Below are 23,714 nucleotides of genomic sequence, written 5' to 3'. Positions count from 1 at the left end.
TTTTTGGGTGTGCTCCCTATGTGAGTATCTCATGGGAACTGTGATCAAGGACTCTTTTAATGATAAAAAGGAATGGTTCTCGGTTAGAGATGTGCTAAAGTGTCCAAAAACAATATTGACAAATGTGCATGCTGCTTGCAGACACTTGCTTTGTACTGATACTAGGCCTCTTTCTCCAGTTTGGCTTATAAAAATAGTTTAGGGCTGACAAACACAGGATTGATGTAGTGGGACAGATGCAGGGGACCCATCAGCTGCATGTTTTATTAAAATAAAAGACCTCATGCTTTACCCGTCCATGCCTTTTGAGCAGCAGCCATTTTGAGATACAGAACTGTTTAATGCAGTGCCACCATTGGTCACTGGTGAGCTTTGGGGCAAGTTGGACAATTTACCCACTCAGTGGAGCGAAGCAGGGAGAGGACTGGGCGGGGGGGCGGAAGGGGGAGAAGAGTCACCAGAGCCCATCCCGTCCCTGCCTCCCCCTACCTGTGCTTCCCTCCTGCTTCCTGTGGGAAGCTCCACTGTCCAGGCTACTCTACTCCAGACTCTAAGCTGCTTTGGCCCTTTCTCCACTGCCCAGTCCCAGTTGCAGCATCCCAGCTCCCTCTGTGCTGACCTGCCACGGAGCCGCCCCCACCGGTCCCAGTACCAGTGGGGGGTGGGGTGGGGAGAGATCCCATTTCTGCTAGGAGGGGAGTGGAAGGGAGGGAGAGGTCCCAGCCAATCCTGGCCTCTCCAGTGGGAGGAGTAAGGGGTCATGGCAGGATCTCTTCCTCTCCCCACCCCCTGGAGAGGCTGGGACTAGGTGAGACCTCTCTCCCTTTGCTCTCATTATGGCCAAGGGGGGCCTCCCTCTCCTCTCCCCACCCCCATCCATTGTGCCCCTGGAGTCTGTGTCCGTGGTTGGCCAGAAGTGTGAGGTGTAGAGTGCCCTAATGTGTTGCGCTCTACTGCCCCATGTAAACCTTGCTGGTGTGCTCTAAAAGGTACCTAGTTTACCGGCAGGGTCTATATGGCGCAGGTAGAGCCCAGCACTTCAGAGCACTCTGTGGTTGCTTTGTTGCCTGGGTGGTAAATCCAGCACCACAAACCCCACAGGAAACTGCTGCTGCCTCACCTCCTGCCAGACCTTGACTACACAGGCTGCACATGTGCCACAGAGGCAAAGGAGAAAAATGCCCTGCTGCTAAATCTACATTACGAACACAGCAAATCTATAGCAGGCTGCCGTAGATTTGCTGTGTTTGTGATTTGGATTTAGTCTCTCTCCCTTTCTCTCTCTCTCTCTCTCTCTCACTCACACATTATATATTAAACAAACAAGATGTGTTGGCTTCCCTACATTGGTGGGGCAGTGTCCCCAATGCCCTGCCGCTGTGTGCTACGCCTCTGGCAGTCTGGGTATTGCAGGAGTCAAAGAGGAGGATGTTGGTTCTGGTTGGGGAAAAGTAAATGAGTAACTAGTGAGGGTATGGGGATAGAACAGGGGTGGGCAAACTACGGCCCGGGGGCCACATCCGGCCCTTCAGACGTTTTAATCCGGCCCTCGAGCTCCTGCCGGGGAGTGGGGTCCAGGGCTTGCCCCGCTCTGGCACTCCAGCCGGGGGCTTGTCCCGCTCCGCATGTGCTGTGGTTCTGCGCAGCACCCGGAAGCAGCAGCATGTCCCCCCTCCGGCTGCTATGCATAGGGTCAGCCAAGGGGCTCCGCGGCTCCCATTGGCTGGGAACCATGGCCAATGGGAGCTGCAGGGGCGGCACCTGCGGACGGGGCAGCGTTCCGAGCTGCCTGGCTGCGCCTCTGCATAGGAGCCGGAGAGGGGATATGCTGCTGCTTCTGGGAGCTGCTTGAGGTAAGTGCCATCTGGAGCCTGGACCCCTGACCCCCTCCCACACCTCAAGCCCCTGCCCTTGCCCTGATCCCCCTCCTGCCCTCCAAACCCCTCGGTCCCAGCCCAGAGCCCCCTCCCGCATCCTGAACTCCTCATTTCTGGCCCCACCCTAGAACCTGCACCTCCAGCCGGAGCCCGCAGCCTCTCCCACATCCCAACCCCCAATTTCATGAGCATTCATGGCCCGCCATACAATTTCCATACCCAGATGTGGCCCTCGGACCAAAAAGTTTGCCCACCCCTGGGATAGAAGGTAGGGGATTTTGAGCCTAGCAGACTTCAGGGCACCTGGTAAAATACCAGTGGACAGCAAGGATGTGTTTATTGCTGTGCTATCAGGGAAGAGCTGAGGCAGAGGGGAAAAAGGCAAGAAGTGGAGGGCTGGATTCTGAGGTGTGACTAGAGAACTCAGCAGAGCTCAGGAGGGAGCAATTGCTTTTTAAACCTCTCCCAGTCCTCAGTAGCTCAGCACCTGGAAGCTACTTTTAACTGCATCATCTGCCAGTGGCCCCCAGAAGCTGTTTTGGCAGCTGGTGATAGCAGGAGCATAGGGATACCTCGGCCATCCCCTGTGCCATTCTGTCTTGTGCAAGTCTGTGACACCTGAGGAATTCCCCTTCAGATAGGGAATCCTCCAGTTGGCTGAGGTCAGCCAGTTCTAGAGTATCTAGAGCAGCTTCATGTCGCAGAGCTGCTGTAGCACATCCAGGGAGCCATCTGACCCACTCTTTCTAAATACGGAGAGGATGATCACCAAGGGAGGATCAAGTGAAGTCAGAGGAAAAGGAGGGGCGTGCCTGGTTTATAGAGCTCTGGGAGGTGTGTGGCAGCAGAGAGTCATGAAGAGATCAGCAGTTTTTTGAACTTGAAGGTGATGAGGGAAGATAGGACGTGGAGGAGGAAAGGTGGAGCAGGGCCTTTACGTTGTTAAAGGGGAATGGAGGGTTGCCAGAAGCGTTGGCAGTTGTTTATACAGCTACAAGCATTGCAGAAGGGAGGTTCTATAGTTTACTGAGATTTTCAGATCTCTTAGTGGATTCTCAGAGCAGAGACCTGCCTTTCCGTCTCAAAGTACCAGCCGAGATAGTTAGCAAAATGTAAATTCAAAGTTGATTCATGCTTTATCCCAGTCATGGTACTATTAAGAAATCTACTGGTGAGTGTATTTTAGAGGGCTGCCTCTATGTTGACCTGCAGAGGATATGAGTTGTTACATCTCCCTGCAATGGGAGGATATTTTTTAGCTCAAGCTGTAGCAGCTCATGCCTTTAGTTCTGGAGGTCCCTGGTTCAATCCCTGGTGTGTCAGCTGTCAGATTACACAAGAGAGAACTTCCTATTAAAAATATGAATGGCCATGTTTGCCCTGCGTTGTTTTAGCAAATGAGGAGACTGATCACAAGAGTAAATGTGTTTATTACAGTGTAAGAACAGAATATAAAAGTCAATGGCATCTCTGTATGCGTCTCATGTACAGTGCCTTTGTATGATAATTCCATTGGGACACAGCTTAGTTCAGGGGTCGGCAACCTTTCAGAAGTGGTGTGCCGAGTCTTCATTTATTCACTCTCATTTAAGGTTTCGTGTGCCAGTCATACATTTTTAACGTTTTTAGAAGGTCTCTTTCTATAAGTCTAGACTATATAACTAAACTATTGTTGTATGTACAGTAAATAAGGTTTTTAAAATGTTTAAGAAGCTTCATTTAAAATTAAATTAAAATGCAGAGCCCCCCAGACTGGTGGCCAGGACCCGGGCAGTGTGAGTGCCACTGAAAATCAGCTCGCGTGCCGCCTTTGGCATGTGTGCCATAGGTTGCCTACCCCTGGCCTAGTTCATGGCCTGCTCAAGCCAGTTTGTGGTCAGAGTAAAGAAAGTAAGCTTCACTGTGTCCCAGAGAGATTCAGTTTTACCTTAAATTACTGCTTACATAGCTGATCTGCAGACCTCACAGAGACAAAATTCCTACTGAGTACAGTGGGATTAATCTGTATTTAAGGGGCTGCAGATCCGCCTGATTTGTGAGCAAAATTCCACCATGCCTGGAAGAACCAGGACTATAACTCCCGCTACTGCTGAGGGGAGTAGATTGTAAGCTCTTTGGGGAAGGTACAGCTTTTTGTTCTGTTTGTACAGTGCCGAACACAGGTTAGTCTTAGCTGCTTCAGCAATACAAATAATACTGTATTAACAACAATAGTAGTGTTGTCTCATACCCGGCAGATTATCCCAAAACTGTTCACCCTGCTATAAAAAATTGAGGAAGTCTTTTCTTTAGAAGGCTGTTTTAAAAAAAAATAATAATAAAAATAGTTCTTCCATGCAAGAAATAAGCCTCCAGTCATTGATAATACAGATTTGTTAGCTCTGCAAGATAGGACCAGACTTTTCAATGCTGATATAACCTCAGACCAAAGAAATATCTGTTCTATACATCCAGAAGGATATAGTCCAGGGATCGGCAGCCTTTGGCACACAGCCCATCAGGGAAAGCCCCGGCAGGCCGGGCCAGTTTGTTTACCTGCTGTGTCCGCAGGTTCGGCCAATCGCAGTTCCCACTGGCCATGATTCGCCGTTCCAGGCCAATGGGGGTTGCTGGAAGGGCGGCCAGCACATCCCTCAGCCCACACCGCTTCCCGCAGCCCCCATTCGCCTGGGACGGCGGACCGCGGCCAGTGGGAGCTGCGATCGGCCGAACCTGCGGACACTGCAGGTAAACAAACCGGCCCAGCCCGCCAGCAGATTTCCCTGACGGGCCGTGTGCCAAAGGCTGCCGATCCCTGATATAGTCTCTTCTTAAGGCAAATGTGTAACCTCCATTAACATTAATTCAGTCTCTTCTGGAAAAGACCTATAGAATTAATAGAAAATGGTTATTTTTCTGTAGAATTTTTAAGCCAACCTATTGCATTCTGTAGCAGAGAGAGTTCACTATTACATCCTATGGATTGATTTCAAAATTCTATAGAAATCACCTTTTGACCCTTGTTTAATTTCCATACAGCCTTATTGGTTTCATCCATACTGTGTTCCATAGGACCTTCCCATAAGGGATTAAAAAGGAGAATGTTACTCGCACCATGTAGTTTGTATACTTGTTATTTTCTGGTGAACAAATTGTTAATTTATTACGTCCTCTCCTAAGATTTTCTTTGATTGTTTTTTATAGCAGATAAAAAAATGATGGCCTCTGCATCCCCAGCGGGAAACCAACAGCTTTATTCTCAGGGGAGCCCATTCCAGCCAGGACATTCAGGAAAGGCTTTCAGGTACAGTACCCGCACCAGCACCAATAACTTCCGTACACAAAAGGGAATTCCATTTTGATTCTGTGGAGGCAGAATACGGGTAACACTAACACATGTCCTGTACAACGTGAATCATTCTTCCTTTGAGTCAGCTTGGCTCCCACACAAAAGTTCATTGGGAAGAATCAGTCTGTAGGCAAGACCTATAGTAGGTCATTTTCAAACATGTATAATTTGGGTGTTTTACTAGCTTCTGAAATATTTTTGAGTCTACTAGCTGATACTAAAGGTTTGACAAACTACTTGAAGTTTAGGAATTGGCACACCCTTGAGATTTCTGTAGCCATTGTGGTTAGATTTACTTTATTAGTAGTAGTAGTCCTGTTTTAGTAAAGAAGATTTATGACTGTTCACTGAATGGCCTAGCTGTTAATGAAGTCTGCCTGCTTGAAGGCTAATCTGTTCCTCTCTGTCCTCCTGTTGTTTAAAGTGACCGAAGAGAAACTGTCTTGAGCAACTATATTGCAATGAACTCTATTTAATGAAATCCCAAGCTATGCATGCATGTAGCTGTTTTAACCTAAGGGAAAACTCAGTTACTACTTTGATCTAGCCAATGTTTTGAAAATGAAGGAACAACCATTCAAATGCAGTAACCTGTTGGTTAGGAGGTCTATGAATTAGAAATTAAATACATGCAATAATTTTATAGAAATCAATGTGTTTTTAACCTTGTAATTGGCAATGATCTCACAAGTGTTCTTTAATTAGATCTTATATGATATTTCAGCATGTAAATTGTCAGTAGCCATCTTGACGTTTGGCATGTTTTGTTATTTTTGTTTTGATGGGTCTCTTGGAAATTTAACTGTAGCTTCATTTTGGCTTGTAATGTGCCCCATCAACTAGTGGCACAAAGACAAATGCCATTGTTACGATCCTTGATGAGCTCCCCAACCAGGACACCCAACTTTGGATCCTTTATAGCAGTCTGGTGCAGTTCTGTTGCCCCATCTCAAAAAAGATATATTTGAATTGGAAAAGGTACAGAGAAGGGCAACAAAAATGATTAAGGGTATGAAACAGCTTCCATATGAGGAGAGATTTCAAAGACTGCGACTTTTCACCTTGGAATAGAGATGAGTAAGGGAAGATATGATAGAGATCTATAAAATCATGAATGGTGTGGAGAAAGTGAATAAGGACCAATTATGTGAAGGAGTAAATAACACAAACATTAATAGGCAGCAAGTTTGAAACAAAAGGAAGTACTTTTTCACACAACACACAGTCAACCTGTGAAACTCGTAGCCAGGGGATGTTGTGAAGGTCAAAACAATAATGGGGTTCAAAAAAGGAATTAGATAAGTTCATGGATGATAGGTTCATCAGTGGCTATTACCTAAGATGGTCAAGGATGCAACCTCATGGTCTGGTTGTCCCTAGCCTTCTGTTCATTCCCTCTGGGGCACCTGGCATTGGCCACTGTTGGAAGACAGGATACTGGACTAGATGGACCATTGATTGGACCCAGTATGGCCATTCTTATTTTTTTATGTCCCACATGCTCTTGGCCTTTTGAGGCTGGGCAGAGTTGTGGCACACTGCCTCTAGAGGCCCAGAGCCATACACTCATACTCCAGGTGCGGATCCCATGCCTGACACCCCTCTTGGCAGTGGGGACCCCATCGTCCAATTGCTTAGGCCCAGAAACTAGCGCCAGACTCCGAAATAGTTGCATGCGTCTATAGATCCACTGAAGCTGTGAACCCTCTGGCTTCCTATTTCCCTCTTCAGGGACTATGTGACAGTGAAAGCAAGTAATACAGACTCTGCAAAGGGATTTCTAAGCACACACACTTTACATTGAGATAGCACAAGAGATATTCAGATCTACAAAAAAACAACAAACCCAGCATGCAAATCCCTGCTCAGTTTCTCTACTACTCGAAGAGCACTTTACAATTTGGTCAGTGTCTTTTCAGGGAATCCAGAATTCCTCCTCACCTCATCCTGCTCAGCCTTGACTGCTTCTGGTCCTGGTCTGTTCCCTGTCCCCTTTTCCCCCTCTAAAGTAACTGCAGTCCTGTTTGTCAGGTAACTTTCCTCCGTGACTTCAAGTCCCTTATCAGGGACTGTGGTTACCAGCTCACCTAGTTGAACTGATTCCTTTGGCTGCAGCTAACTCATTGTCTCAAGGTGCTTGCATGTGAATAGGAAACAACCCTTGATTGCGCTGTATTGTTAGACCTCTGCGAACACTTCTTGGAATTCCAGTCCAAGATGGAGGTACAGAACAGTTTTACAATCAAAATGGCATTCACAAAAGCAAAATGGAGGTTGTAGTTTCATACAGACATACATGAATCCATAACAGCCATCCATCTGTTTTTGTAAGTTATTCAATAATTAACACAGAAAGAGTAGAGGCAAGGATAAAAAAATTACTACAGATGCTCCCCCTTTCCGCCCCTGGGCAAAACCCAACAACAAATCACTTATGAAGTGCAGACCGTACATGAGAACTGATATATATACTGAAACATGTTCTTTCAGATAAAATATTGGGATTCATGGATGTATATTTAAGTTTATGTATTAATATGTGTTTTATAGATAGTATAGTCACTAGGTCCAAAGATTTCTGTACAAAGAACACTGAACAAAAAAAAAGTATAATTTTCATTATAAGGTTAAAATATTTCAAGATCTGAGAAACAATTAATTGTAACGTACACAAATTCTGTTAGGAATCATTTTTTTCCTATTAGTATTTCTCTGCTTTTTTTGTTCCAAGGCTCAAAACACTAGTTTATGTTTCATTCTTTCACCTTGATTTGTAACTGTGATATCTTTTAGCACCAATGGGAGAAAACAAGAATTAAAAGCAGCTAATCAAACATACATCTTTGTTACATAACACATATTTTCTTCTTTTTACAGAAAGAATGCAACACTGACAAGAAACAGGTTAAAGAATATTTATGAACAGCATCCTTTCAGAAGCCTCGATTCAGGACAGCATTTAAGCATGTGCTTAAGTACCACTGACTTTAAGCACATGTTTAAAGTTAAGTACATACTTAAGTGTGGTCCTGAGGAGAGCTACTTTCCTGAATTGGGGGCCAAACCAATATGGAAAATAATTTAATTACACATCTTTCTAAAATCCTCCCCTTGGTTGTACTCATGCAAGCCCTTGGATGAGATTGCATGGATCTAACTAAGAAGAATTTGGGGCACTGGGTCTGCATAATCAGTCTGATATTTTAGAATTTCAAAATGCCTGATAGTTTTAATACTGAAGTCATGTCATTTTCATTTAGTCCTTATGCAGACAATCTGGAAAACTCGCCTTAATGGGATGATTAACAAAATTTCAGTATCTGGCATACAATATTTCTGATGCATAAATTGTATTATCACCTACAAGCCATTTTCTGTTCTTTCCCCTTTAGCTCATCTGTGGTACATGTGCCTGGTGTGAACGATATCCAGTCCTCTTCTTCAACAGGCCAAAATTTGACACAGATCTCTCGTCAGTTAAATCAGAGTCAGGTTGCCTGGACGGGGAGTCGTCCACCATTTCCAGGACAGGTGTGTGTTTGATTAAGGGGTTTTTAAGTGCACTCTAGTGAAGCAGATTTTACAAAAAGAACAAATCAAACTCCCTGGTTAAAATTTGGTAAAATGTACCTTTTATAAAAACAACAAGGAGTCCGGTGACATCTTAAAGACTAACAGTCTTTCTATCTGTTAGTCTTTAAGGTGCCACCAGACTCCTTGTTGTTTTTGTGTATACAGACTAACACGGCTATCTCCTGATACTTTTATGTTGTTTTAAAAAAAAAAAAAAGGGTAATAAATCAGAAACGGAGGAACTGATTTCATCTGGTAAAAATAGAAAAGGTCAAGGTTGGATGCTCCTTTGCATAATTCTGAAGGAAAAATAGGGTTATTTGGTCAAATATTTTTGTATGTATGTATACATACATGACCCCCACAGAAATCCCACTTTAATCCTCATTCCTGTATAGATCTGTGTTTTAAGTGAAATCAACAGGACTATGCACAGTTAAGTTTGGGCATTAAGTTTCTGCTGAACAGAGGCCTAAATGGGTATGTCTACATTGGAACTGGGATCAAGCCTCCCAGCCCGGGTAGACAGACTCTCGCTATCTTTGCTCAGGCTAGCACACTAAAAATAGTAGTGTGGACGTTGCAACTCAGACGAAGACTCGGGCTAGCCACCTGAGCTCAGACCCAGGGGCCAGGTGGGCTTGAGAGCCCAACCTGCCACCCGAACCACAGTCCACACTGCTATTTGAGTCTGTTTACCCAGGCTGGGAGGCTCCCAGTTAAAATACAGACACACTAATGTGCCCAACTCTGCCATACAAAGCCTGTAGTACATACTGTATTCAGATCACTTGTCATTCTCAGTACTACAGAGAAGCCCATGTGTTAAGGACTGAGTAGCAACCCAATCATTAAATGCTCTTGTTTTAAACTGTTTAAATAAGACTATTATTAATACTACTTTAATAATAATTGTTTGCATTCAATTTTCTTATATAGTCTATAAAGGCACTTTAAGGTATTCATTCAGTCATTTTACCAGCAGCTTAATTATTTTTATATTCGTTTCCTAGTTTCTCACACAGGCTGACTAGTCCTCAGTTTACATCAATTACTCTGCCATATCTATTCCATATCCTAAAGAAATCAAATTGAAATAATATTTTGACATATTTTCATTTGTACAATGGATAGAAAGGGCATTAATGATTACTGATCAAAAATGTGACATCTCCCCTTAACCTAAACCTCAAAGACAAGTCTGGTTTAGGTTAAGGGGAGATGGTCAAGTCTGCATCACCAGAGTACAAATTTAGGGAACTCAGAAAAAATCAATAAAATCTTCCAGGAGACTGCTGTCATTGTCATTGTGGGAACCTTCAAAGCTAAGTTACTTCTTAGCTAGGAACTAAACTGAAGACTTGTATTTTCATCATGTTGTTTGCCTGTTGGGATCTATTTTCCCCCCTCATTTGCCCAAGAGAATAGCTGCACTTCAGTGCATTGATTGCCTATAAGATGCACATCATTAAATGTATCTAGAGATGTTACTGCTTTTAATTTCAAACAGCAGAACTTGTTAAATACCAGTCTTCTGTAGAGCTGTTGGGCTGGTTGATAGGGGAAAAGGGAATGCATTGTTGGTAAGTGGGTTTTATTACTGGCGCTATCTGCTAATGTATTTTGTTACTTTGAGCGAGACACTTACCCGCTTCTTGTCTCATTTTACCCATCTCACAGGGGTGTTGTACTATTTAATTATTTGTAACCTACTTTGAGATCCTTTGACGTCATTATAGAAGTGTAAAGTGTTATTGTTCTTGATTTAACTGAACCACCCCTTTTAAGCAGTTTGGTTATTTTCCCCCTGCGCTAGTAGTGCTGGGCACCCCCACCAAGTCTCTCGTGCAATTGCTGACTGCTTGCCTAAGGCAAGCTAGAACATATTCATTGTGCTTCCGGTATCCATTGGGCAAGCTGGTTTGCATACGCTAAAATCAGGTGAGAAAACCCAGCGGGCGTTTCAACCTGTGTGGAGATCCAGAACATTCCCTTTGAAGCCTCTTGTGCCAGCTCTCCCAATTATCGAAAATCCTGATTATCCTAAGGTCCGAGGTATATCCTACCAGGCATTCAGATAACTGGGGTAGTATAAAAACAGGGCATCTGGCAAATAAAGATTCATTTTTTGTACGTCTTTAATCTTTGCTCCTAGTCTCTATGCCCTAATAGCGGTGGGGAAAAAACAGCTTACAGCAGGTAACGAACAATAGTGATTTGATTCTCTTTCTGAATGCATGGAGGATATTAATCATCAGGAGAGCTATTTATATTTTCAGTTATCTGTTGCTTTCATTAAACTTAAATAGCTGTACGTCCACGTTGATGAAAATTGAATATGGCTGAGACAGGGATAATGTGCCTAATCTCATCTGCAGTGTTTATTTAGCAGTTGATTTTACACTGTTAAAACGGGTCTATCATGCTGCTCCGCTGTAATGCCAGCAATGAAAATAACTTCTTCTTTTTCTCGCCCCCACCTCAGCAAATCCCATCACAATCTGGCAAGACGCAATCATCACCGTTTGGAATTGGAACCAGTCATACCTATCCAGCTGATCCATCATCGTACAGCCCTCTCTCTAGCCCAGCCACTTCTTCCCCAAGTGGAAATGCCTACTCTAGCCTAGCAAACAGAGGTGCAGGGTTTGGTAGGTTTCAGATTCTGTATCTCACAAGTGAACATGGAAGTGAAATGCTAACTGTATTTTAAATCTTCGGACCTGCTCCTCTATTCTGAATGTGTGCCAAGGTTGAGATTGTCTCTGCCCTTGTGTGGGTGTGTAGGGATTGCCAGGAAGGCAAAAGAGAGGAAGCAAAGCTTCTTACTACTTTGCGCAATGGATTGAGTTCAGGGACCCCTCCCTCCACGCTGCACTCCCTTCCTGAGGTAAAATCCCTCCCAAACTTCCTTTTGGGTGGCTCAGCTCCACTCTACTCTAATTCAGAACAGTCCCAAAATGGCACAATCCAGAACAGGGACTTTTTTTAAACCCACCTGAATGTGTGAAATTGTGTCCTGTCACTGCCGTGTCACTGCTCCTGTCCCAGGATACTTAATCATTGCTTATTCTGTGCAGATAACCTCTGTCACCCTCACTCTCAGTCACACGCAGACAATTACCTTTGCTATTCCTACTGTGAGGTTAAACAATTCCCTTTTTAAACAGCTGGGTGTGTTTCAGTGTGTTTCTGAGCAGAACACTTCACATTCACTAGGACTAATTTTAATGTGAATTTTCTCAGCAACTGTCTAAAGTAGAACATGGCAATAGTCCATTTCTTGTTTTTATTGTCGCAGGAGATAGTAATCAATAAAAGGTCAAATCCTAATGTCTTTCCTCATTACTTCTATTTACCCAGGCAACACTCCACTGACTTCAAGCTTTCAAATTAAATCAGTAGATTTCTTTCCCCTCTGAGTAAGACATGGGTAAGAATTGAGTTAGACACATTAGGATTTGACCCTATGGGATATGTTCAGGAGCTAAGATATGACCATAGCTTTGGAATGTGTATTAGAGAAAAGGTATAGCAAGGGCACCTCGAATTCCGCCTGGGCAAAAAGGTATAGCAAGGGCACCTCGAATTCTGCCTGGACAGGATTATATCATCAGACAGACATTGATTCATTTAAAAAAAAAATAAATTCTGTGATTGAAGAAGATTAGAATTTAGTCCAAGAATATGAAATAGTGTAGAATGTGTGGTAAGGACTTGTATGCTTTCTTTATTGCAGCCTTCCCTATTTCAATAACAACAATTTCGTGTTGTTGTTTTAATTACTAATTAAGAACATAGAACTGGAAGCAGTCTCCTCGGTCATCAAGTCTAGCCCCCTACCCTCACAGGCAACTGCATTATATAACCCGTTCATAAACTGATCAACCTCCGTATTAAAACCAGTTAGGTTTCTTGCCTCCACCCACCTATTGGGAGATGGTTCCAGAATCTCACTACTCTGATGGTTAGTAACCTTCTAATTTCTTCCGAAATTCACTTATGGCCAGTGTAGATCTCTTTATTCTTGTGCCAACATTGTTGTTTAGCTGAGATAGCTCTTGTCCCTGCTTGGTGCTTGTTCCAGTGTATTTATAGAGAGCAATTGTATCTCCTCTCAGCCTTCGTTTTGCTAGGCTAAACAAGCCCAGCTCCTTTAGTCTCCTATCATGAGAGAGACTCCAATCCCCTGATCATCCTACTAGCCCTTCTCTGTACCTGTTGCAGTTTGATTATTTTTTGATTATAATGGAATTATCCTGTACATGAAGAATTAGAAGCACTTTATTGTACATTTGGTCATCTATCAAAGCTATGTTTACATACAGTCAGTGGAGTTGCATGACACAGATGGAAGACAGAATTGTTGTCTTTATATTTAAAAACAAATAAAAAAGAATGAGTAAAGATATTAATGCAAATCCTTTCTCAAATCTCACTACATTGTTGTACGATATGCTACCTGTTATAGAATGCCTGGAAGGCTCTATGTCTGTAATTTTAAGATGGTAATGTATGCTGGTAATCAGGCCTCACATGTGTTTTATACTTTGTAAAAAATGAAATCTGAAAAAATCCAAGTGCACATTGTACATCCTGCTTCAGGAGCATGAGTAGCATTAGCAGTGTCTTTGAAAGGGCCAGCGCCTGTACACCTTTACAGCATGAAAAACGTTAGTGTTTTAGAACTGCTCAACAGCACAGCAAAAGCAACTTCTTGATATTTTTGGGCGAGCTATCCAGCAATGTTATTGTTCATTGATTTATGCTCTTTCCTTCACAAGGTTCACGGGTTCAGTCCCGATGTTATAGACGTAGTTATTGTTAGCTGGAAGCCCTCACTTGAGCCTCATCATGATCATACTTGGAGTGTGTGAAACTCCACAGCTGCTTACATTATTGCATGGATCATTAAGTAGAATGGTTAAGGATAATTGTGCTATTCACAGTGTCTTCAGTAAGTGTTCAGGTTATGCCTTTAGTACAGGCTGTTCCTGAGGGAGTGCTTGAACAGAAAAAAAAAATCAGTAAGTGAAATAAGAGCAAAAAAAATGAAATACGAACACTTCCCTATTCCCTTCTACCTATGCATGCACACACACCTTCTAAAACAATGGCCTCAATAGTAATCTGCCTACAAGACTGTATGTAGTCAGCTGTGGAAATGAGAGAGAATATAAAATTTGGATGGATGCTGAGGCTTCAGTTAAGGAATTCTACAGCCAGCAAATGTAACAGCAACATTCCTAAATCCAGCATGACATGCTGGTAGGTCAGGACAGTCAGTGAATCAGCTGCAGAAGTGTGAGGTAGGCTGCCAGGAACAAAAGGTGAAGAAAGAGCACTCAGCTATCCTTGGCCAAGGTCATATAAAGTTTTATATACACACTAAGCAAAAGATTTAAAATCACATGGTGATCCTAGTCAGTACCTTGTTTACATTAGGAGCTGATCCAGAACCTACTGAAGTCAGTGAAGGGGTCTTTCCACTGACTTCCGTGGGCTTTGGATCAAGCCCTTAATGCAGTGAGTTTAAAGAAAGTTCCACCCTGTTTCCTCAGCACCTTGTTCTGACTGTTCGAGGAACAAAATAAAAATAATGGCTCATATTGCACTGAACTTAACATTGTCTACCCCTTGCAGATATGCCAGGAAGCAGGAGTAGCCATTTCCCCCTTACCACAGGTCTGAATGTTAAAACACTAATTTTTCTTTTTGCTCTTAATGCTAGTTTATTCACTTTTTGCTTTTCACTCAACATTGTGAATGAAATTAGACCAGTTTCATTTCAAGCCCTTTTCACTCTTTAGGCCTCAGGCACTAGCATTATGCTGCCTGGCCTGGACACAGCAGCAATGCAGCGGGGTGTGTACACCAAAATGGCTAACTTCCCATTGAGTTTATTCCATTGGGCTTTGTACGTTTGTTTATAAGACCTGCACTGGAGACCCAAACTACTTGGTAATGACCGTTCATCTGGTGGGAAGTATTTCCTGATCTCCATCAGTTTGAATTCTATTAATAAATACAGTTATTACTGAAAGGAGCAGCCTGAACTTTCTGCTGGAAGAGGGATAGCTCAGTGGTTTGAGCATTGGCCTGCTAAACCCAGGGTTAAGAGTTCAATCCTTGAGAGGGCCACTTAGGAATCTGGGGCAAAAGCAGTACTTGGTCCTACTAGTGAAGGCAGGGGGCTGGACTCAATGACCTTTCAGGGTCCCTTCCAGTTCTATGAGATAGGTATATCTCCATATATTATTATTAACCTCTGTCTTGCTGAGCAAAAAGCTCATTTGCCTCACTGAGTACATTTTGGCATATCGTACTGAGCAAAACTGATGCAGCTTTCTTTTAAGGGGTAACTTAAATGAACTTTGTTGTGACCAATAGTGTGACTGCAGGATTTCTGAGTCAGCTGAATTATTTGTAATAGTAATGTCAGCAGGGGAGTAGTAATTCTCCAGCCCAGATGTGACAGAAGCATGTCATTGCAGTTCATCAGTCTTCTGGGAAACTGCTTACCGTTTATACCAGAGTTGGTAGCTGGTAGTAGAGAGAGACTGGAGTGAAAGTGGAGGCATTTGTGATCTTCTACGTTATGGAGCAATGACAAACTGTGGAGTCAGGCACTTTGGCTACTCCCATGTGCCATTCTTTCCATTTTTCTGTGTGGAAATTTTGGTTTCTGGTTGTCAGGAGTCTAACGCAACGGGGCATGCAGAACCGCGTGCCTCTGCAGTAGTGGCTAGGAAGTTGGCCAGTGGTTCTGACCAGCAGTAACCTGATCTACCGGTGACCCCCAAATTTTGGATTTGTGTGTCTGAAGGCAAAAAGGCAAAAACAGAAGCAAAAAAAGGAAATGTTTTGGAAAAAAATTGTTTTAAGGTATGCTAGAAACATTTTTAACTCACAGAACAAGACACGCAACACCCACTACTGAAAATAAACACCTGTGTTACTTCCTGTTAAAGGTGTAAAATGTAATCAAATAATTTCTAACTTTCAGTGGTTGGAACTAGCGAGGGGAGCATGAGAGAGGTGCCCTGGCATTGGGTGTAACAGGAGTGGCCTGAGGGCCCTTTAGAAAAATCCATGCTCATGAGCCCAGTCTGAGAAGAGACACCAAGAGGTGGTCTGCAGAACCCACGCCCATGTCCCAGACAATACTGGAATAGAGGCCAGTCCATCCTAAAGAGAGTGGGGTCTGGAAAAAGAAATAGGAGGGGAGGGAAAGATGTGAGGACCACGGGGAAAAGAACTAGGTAGTCAATATAGGGGAGGGAGAGAGGGAGAGTTGGGAACAATATGAGCCAAGGAGGAAAAAGGGAGAGATGGGGGTCGGGGTAATAGAAGAGAATATTGAGGCAAAAAATGGAGGAAGCCAGGAATTGGGTAGGAAAAGTGAGAGAGCACTGGGGAGAGGAAGGGATAATAAAATAAAAGGAAGAGAAATACACAGGAATGAGATAAGGTGTAAAGAGGACAGTGGGCAACAGAAGGAGAGAAAAAGAAAAGTCTAGAGGAAAGGAAGGGAAAGGAGAGAGCCAGACATGAGACACAGTTGTAGGGGTAGAATTGTTTTATTCATTGATTCTGTTCTCTGCATTGAAAAAAAAAAATTATGTATTTTTTGTACTTCCCTATAGGGGAAAAAAGCTAAGGGGAGGTGGGGTGTTTGGTGTGTGTGAGGAGGGTATCTGGGCTCACCATGGCTCAGGGCCTAAGTGAGGGGAGCAGGAGTACTGAGAATCACTGAACCGGAGGTGAGCTATGTTTTGTATGGCAAATGAACAGCGCAATTCTGCAGTTCTGAGACTAGAGCCGCATGAATTAAATAGCCGATTTACACCTATAATAATGGAGGACAAAGTAGCTCACCAACCAGCATTCTAAACACATGACTTTTACACTTAAATAAGACGGCACCTTTTTATCTTACTATTTAAATGGTCATGAAACAACAGATTTTTGTAAATGGGGTGCTGACATGCTGCCTTTGAATTATATAATCCATCAGATGACAGTGTTCCTTCTGGTCCAGCTCTTGATCCAAGAGTTTATTAAAGAGGAAGTACATTAAAATGCCTATCTTGTCATTCTGTTTTTAAGTGAAATGGCTGGTACTGCCTCGCACTATTAAAGAGAGAGGCAGGACTGGGGAAAACCCTGGCATGGCCAGATTAGGTTTCATTACACTCTTCATTATTTCACTTTGTGCTTTACTATTAGTAAGCATGTTGTCCCAGTTGTGTTGGTGCAGCCACGGTAATTCACCTTGCTCTCTTTGGTCATTATCTTGCTCCCTTGAGATCAGTGTTAAAACTCCCCTTGACTTCACTCCCACCGGAACTGGTCCTTGCTGAGTATCTGTGCTATAAAATTTACTTCTGAAAATCGAAGTTCTTAAAAAAACCTTCATGTGCCTTTTAAAGGAACTGTCTGTGTAAATCTGAATCTTTCAGCTGAGAGTGGCCAAAGCAGTGGACAATTCCAAGGGAGACCTTCGGAGGTCTGGTCCCAGTGGCAAAGCCAGCATCATAATCAGCAAAGCAGTGACCAGCATTCTCACCAGCAGCCCAGTCAGACTGAAGTCTTCCAAGTGAGTAGAGTCAAAGGTTCATTGTGTCTACAGTTGTCACAAGAAAGTGAAGGTCTTCTTACCCGAACAACAACCTTAGCCAAACTGAGCCAGCGTAGAAACAGTGTGCATGACAAGCACCAACCTTCCGTTTGAGATGTGCTACCCTGGGGTTTATAGTGATGTTCGCTGGGATTAGGATAGTCTTTGCTAGAACGCAAAGCACTTTTTCTGCCAGAGCACAGGAACTTCTGGGCTTTGAAATGTTTTCTCCTTCTTCCTGCTTCCTCAGCACAAGGGCTATGCCTTTTAGGGAGAAACCAGTAGGTTATCAGTCCTGGCTAGAAGTCCCTCCCCATACCCTGGTCCCGATCTATAAATCCAGCCAGTTAAACTTCGGTCTAATTCCGCTTGAGAAGTCAGAGGAGAGTAGGCTGTTCCTTCAGAGAAGATACTGATTAAAGATTTTTTTAAATGCTCCAACTATTGAGAAACCATGTGAGTTGCAAATAACCATCTTCAGTTACATTTTGCAGTATTAATTACTGTTATAACTATTCATGGTAGATGAGCATGGTACTTTACAAGCAAATAAGCTGATATGGTCTTTTATCCCTTTATAATCTGTTTATGATTTAAATTCGATCAAGAACCAAACCAACAAAAGAGGAGGGTGGATAGTTGTATGCAAGGGAAAAGGGAAAGACATGTACACAAAAAGGGCCAGATTCATTGCAAGGCCTTCACCAATCTCTGGCACAGGGCCTCAACAGCAGAAGTTCCCCAAAGGAGATGGAGATTTCAGCAGCACAAGGCAACTTCAGCTTCCCCTTCTCTGGGTGGCAGTGGGGGATGAAAGAGCCCCACAAGTGGCAAGTGCAGCATTAGAAATATGCAGCATTGGCCAGGAACACAGGGCTGGCCAAGGCAGCTGGGAAATGTGCTTCAGTCCATCCCATCATCTATCTCCACTCTAAGGGATCCAGCAAGTCCACAGTTAGATTTAAAGCTTGCCCTCTCCTGGGGTAAATCCTCATTACAGTGCTCTTAGATGAGGGTAGTTCATCCTCTTGAGGGCAGATGCTTTGAGCCAATTTGTTATCATGTTTCTTGTTTGCTATTTAGATGTTGTATTATTATGGTCCCTTTCTTGCTGCAAAGTCAAGTTCTGCCAGAGCTTGTTATTGTGAGAGCTGAAAGGACAGCATGATCGTTTTCCCAACAGGGGATACCTCTTTCCCAGGCTTTGTCCCAGACTGGGAAAAGGAGGTTCAGTACTCCCTATGCCTCCTGCAGGGACCACATGTGACTCAGGAGATTTGGGCGCAGTTACCATGAACTCCTCTTATACCAGAGAAATGCTATCAACTTCCACTCCCTTTTCTGAAATACAAGGAGGCTCATTGACCTGGAGGAAAGACCTCCAGCATTCTTCAGCGGAGGTGCAGTCAGAATAAACGTAACCCCTGCTTACAGAATGCTGTTCAGGAGGAAGTGGATCCTCCACAAATGTGTGCTGGTACCAGCTACATAACAACAGAACTCTGATGGCGAGACTCCCTCCAATGCGCCCAGCATAGCATGTCAGAAAAGGTGCATGATCCAAATGGGGCTCAGTCATATTAAGAGACACACAAATCACATGATGCTTAATGGCCACTGCTTGCTCATCACTTCCTTGGCTGTCTAGGTTGTGTGAAGGGCGGAAAGATGATGAGCCTGTGGAGGGCTGAACACCTCCTTAGCAGTGTTGAGCTTCTGCAACTTCCATTGACTTCAGTGAGGGATGAGGGTGCTCTGCCCTTCTCAGAAGGGTCTCAGAACGCTAGTGAGTCTTTCTGTTCCACAGCATGCATTCCCATCCTCTGCATAAAGGCCTTTAGTTGATTTTCCTTCATGCCACACTGAAGAATAACTGAGACATGTAGACAGAACCCACAAACACATGTTAAACCCCTTCATGTCTTGGTTTCATCAAGGGATCCATGCTACCCATGCTGGGGAAGCGTCACCAGGAAAGGCAAAGCAGCACATGCCTTTGTGTGTACTCTCTGTTTTGGTTTGAAATGTCTAACTTGTTGCTGTCAACAGCCACCAGGAAGCAACTGCTACTCCAAATGGCATCCTTGCAGTAGGTGCTATGATTGTCTCTCAGTTGCTGATCCAGTATCTTAGCATATTATCACAAATGACCCTCTGTAACAAATGGTGTATGTTTAAATCGTGAAGAATGTGCAGTATGGGGGACAGTCAGACCTGTGCAGAGGCCAGCACAAAGCCTACACACTGCTTAAGTCCTGCTTCCGCCCTTGAAAGAAGACGTAAGTGAGACTTAAACAGTGCAGAGGGCTCAGGCTAGCCATCTGCATGGGGTGAATTTCACTTTATTTTTCCAGTCTTTGGCCTTTTCTGGTCTTAAGCTAAAAAGATGAACAAAAAATGGTTGTCTCTCGATAGCATATAAAGTGACACTTCACTTTGATTTTCCTTATACAGGACATGCTGCCTATGCCGGGCGATCCCACACAGGGCACTGGCAATTACAACATTGAAGATTTTGCTGATTTGGGCATGTTTCCACCATTTTCTGAGTAATTTACAACGCAGACAAACCCTGGGAAATGAAGTTCAACAAAACCATTTCGGTGTGGTTTTGGCTCTGCTTTTCCTGTATTGCATTACCGTAGAATCTACTAACAAGAAGTCATGTTTCTCATATTTTGGATAGTGATATAGGAGTTTGCTCTCTCTCCCTTCCGGTGTGTGAGTGCTGATGAAGAAGTTACACCACTTGGTGGTGGTCATTGACAGATCCATTTTGTATTTTCTTGTCATCTACCTCAGAGATGAAAAACTTTGCTTGATTGTGAAAAAATCTCTGAGTCCTAAATATTTGAATGTGAAAAATTCCTAATGCTCCCTTTGAATGGTAAATTTAAAATAGATAATGAAGTAACAAAGACTAACAGAGAAAAGGTAAGGTAACGTCCAGTTACAGGGTCTATTGTTCAGATTCAATGCCTTGCTTTGATCTTAAATCTCTGAAAACAGACTCAGTATTCTGATTTCTTTGATTCTTGAGATTTTTAGGTCAGTTTGAATGTGAGATTATACAGCATAATATAGTTCTCTCTGACCAGAAGATTCAGCACCTTTTTTCCCCTCTCTTAACCCAGTTAAACTTGAATATGTGTACATTTTAGTACTGTATGTATATCTTGTGCTGTATGATGTGATTTCCTGTATTGGTAGGGTTTTTTTTTTTTATACATATAAAATGGGTCCGTTTCAGAGTATACCGAAAGGGGTGACAATGTATTGCAGAACTTAGATATTGCAGGATTCTGCATCACTTTACTTAGAAATAACACTAATTGGTTAATTCTGGTAATTCTGATTTATGCCATATAGTTACTTATGCAAGCTGTTATTCTTTTTTTCACTGAATTTATTAAGTGAGACCTATATTTCTATAATTTTCTCACTACCTGGTTTTATTTTATTTTTTGCCTTCTATTATTGCATCCCCCAAAAAATCCTTGTATAAAATTACTGTACAACATATCAAGAATACTGTTTCAGCACCAGCAGCATTTCCTGTCTGTGAACCCCTTAATCTCTTGTGCAACATTACATTTTAACAGTTAAAAAAGGTGCCCTGTTACAACAGAGGCATCTAGGCTCATTTACTGAGAGCAGTGAGCTAGTTTGTTTCATGTGCCAAACAATGTGGTTAAAACTAATTTGTAATAGGAACCAACCAGTCAAGCCATTGTCTGCCAAAAACACTGTGGAGTTAACTTGAATTTTCACTTGCATGCTAAACTGCTGAGCATCCACCTACTTCTGTTAAACCCACTGTATGAGGGTTTCAGTTCACTGGGCATTTTGGAGACTCAGGCCATCCAGAAGGGTGCATGCTTTTCCATGGCTCTGAGTCTTGCTGCCTGGCATATCCATCAGAAACTTCTAGAATTTCTGTTCCTTTATTTATTTTATCACATCAGTTGAGTTACAGAGATCTGATCTAAAATGAAGATTTAGGGCCAAATAGTCCCTGCTTGGGGGGGAAAAAATCACCCCTGGACAAGAAACTCAAAATTCCCACTTGCTGAGCTTCTTTGAAATTCTTTGTAGGTTGCAGCCCAGCCCCCTTGAAAAAGGGGAAGAGGGTCCAGGTGCCTAAACCTGTGGATGCCCTGGGATCCACGCAAATCTCTGGACACCTAAAAGAAGCAAGGGCCACCCACCCAGAGGCCTGGTGTCTCCACACATTGCCAGCCCACATGCTGCCATTGCCTGGCTACTTGAAGCTACCTCTGATTTCAGAGGTGTCTTCCAGCAGGGACGACTATTGGCATACACTGTCAGCATGGTCTTAGGTGCGTAATCACTGGGGGTTCCTTGGGTGGATGATGCCATGGAGAGCAGCCATCTCCCTAACTCATGGCCTGCTCTGGCCACATGGGTCTCATCCAGAGAGACTTCCACAGGCTGTCAGACCAAAGCTAGCGGGCCACAGAGACGCTGCTCCCAACCCTAATCATGTGACTGGGGCTTTTCTCACCCTACTCTGCTTTCTGGCGTGTCACATAGTGGGGTAAGTGGTCTTCAATGTTCAGTGAGAGTTTTGCCTGCCGTTTGCCTCTTCGCTTCATTCTCCAGGACCAGTCCCCAGCCCTGTGTGCCACTGGAGGGATGGTTTGTGTATGTGTCTTTTTTGCTTGTGTTTTTTAATGAAAACTGAATCTAGTTCAAAGCTAGATAAAGAACTGCAGAGGCCCCAGATCTCTGGACTGTACTTGTCTCAGCAGAGTCATCCTGTTTTAAAAATGGGCACCTCTTCTCCTGCCCCAGGGGATGAGAGGAATACTCAGCTAGCTGAGGAAACCATGCACTTAAACTATATTTATTTTAATACCTGGATATTGATTCTCTTGAAGCTGCCCCTGCTGCCCTTCACTCCCATCTCACACACACTGCATGGACAAAGAACTGATCAGTGAGTTAGACTAGAAAAGCTCTGCTCCCTGTAGTGAGCATATCCGTTGAATTCACTGACCCCCCCATAAAAGATACCTGTATTCTACACATGGCTGTGTGGGTGAGGTGAGACATCTGTGCAATAGGGAATGATAGTAAAAGGAGAAGTAGATGATCCTGATTCTGTGACGGATCTAACAATGGGGGAAGAAGGGAGTGGCCCAGCAATTTATAGCTCTTTATATAATGCACTGGACATGATACAGTCAGTATTTTTTAAAATTTTTAAATGAGGATTTCTGTCAAGTGAAAAATGGATTGGAAAATGGGGTACCTATGTTGCAGTCTACCTGACAGGTTGCTCTGCGTGTATGTATACTTTACTTGTTGTTCCTGAATTCATCTAAAATAATGTGTTTATGAAAACTGTTTTTTCCAGCCCAGAAAAGTTTCTCTACATATCACTGTCTTTTTATACTATTGATGTGTAGAAGTAGGCTTATCAGTCAGTATTTGGTAGTACAGTTCGAAGTTCTTTGTTAAAAGATATTCAAGCATGTCTATTTTTTTAAAATACAGTATTACTAGTTTGAAGCCAGTGTGCCCAAGGCATCAGTGCTAGGTCTGTTTCTTGTCTTCTTCCTCCCCATCCCACCCCATCCTTGTGGCCACGAAAGGGAATTACTGTAGTATTAAAGGCCAGTCTAGAAGAGTGCAAGGCTTTCACCCACTTCACTTTGGGCCACAGTATGCCCCTGTTTGTATTCTGCTGTCCTGGGCCAACACTTTCTCCCTGTTTCTCCATTCTCCCTAGCTCCCCTCCAGCTGATCCCACCCACAGTATCTTGACATTGCTTTCCCTATGTTGGAAGGGAAGATGTGGGTGATCTTTTCTGAGGGTGCTGTTACTTTCACGCCAGCAAGAAGGGAGTTCTTAAGGAGCATTATGGCTGGCAACCTTATTTCTGAGACCAAGTGAATAGGCAAGTCCAGCATTCACTAGTGCTCCTAGGGCTCCTCTACAGTACGTGCTGCCTCCATGCCACTGGCTGGCTCTTCTGAAATATCTTTCTCATTCTAATTCTTGTGGCAGCAAAGGCTGTTTTAGCATAAGTGAAGCTATCTTCTTTGTTGTGTGTCTTGATGGTAATAAAACAACTTACATGTATAATGACTGAAGTTGCTAAGTGCATTTTAAAACTGTCCTTTTTTATTTGTGCAGTTAGCATAACGCCTGTGGTAGGTCAGCTGCCAGCTTGCAGAGTTTGCAGATTTGACATTTGACATGCAGATTTTTTTCTACTGGCAGACTTGTGTTTTCTGATCAGATTTTATTGCAAACACAGTGTTTCTGAAATCAGTGCGAAATATAGAA

General features: G+C 43.3%; 1 protein-coding gene across 1 annotated transcript in view; it reads left to right on the top strand.

The window, feature by feature from the left end:
- The window catches only part of ARNT2 (aryl hydrocarbon receptor nuclear translocator 2), a 105,921-nt gene extending 85,970 nt beyond the window's left edge, over positions 1–19,951 (top strand). The window contains exons 14-18 of the mRNA XM_065411581.1: positions 5,061–5,160; positions 8,598–8,736; positions 11,264–11,429; positions 17,241–17,377; positions 19,853–19,951. Of these exons, the coding sequence (XP_065267653.1) occupies positions 5,061–5,160; positions 8,598–8,736; positions 11,264–11,429; positions 17,241–17,377; positions 19,853–19,951 (641 nt within the window). The remainder of the gene's footprint in view (positions 1–5,060; positions 5,161–8,597; positions 8,737–11,263; positions 11,430–17,240; positions 17,378–19,852) is intronic.
- Positions 19,952–23,714: the final 3,763 nt, after the last annotated feature.

This window comes from Emys orbicularis, chromosome 10 (assembly GCF_028017835.1).
Source record: "Emys orbicularis isolate rEmyOrb1 chromosome 10, rEmyOrb1.hap1, whole genome shotgun sequence".
NCBI classification, from domain to species: Eukaryota; Metazoa; Chordata; order Testudines; family Emydidae; genus Emys; species Emys orbicularis.
Note: the sequence above shows the minus strand (reverse complement) of the source record. Positions and strands in the feature narration are given on the sequence as shown.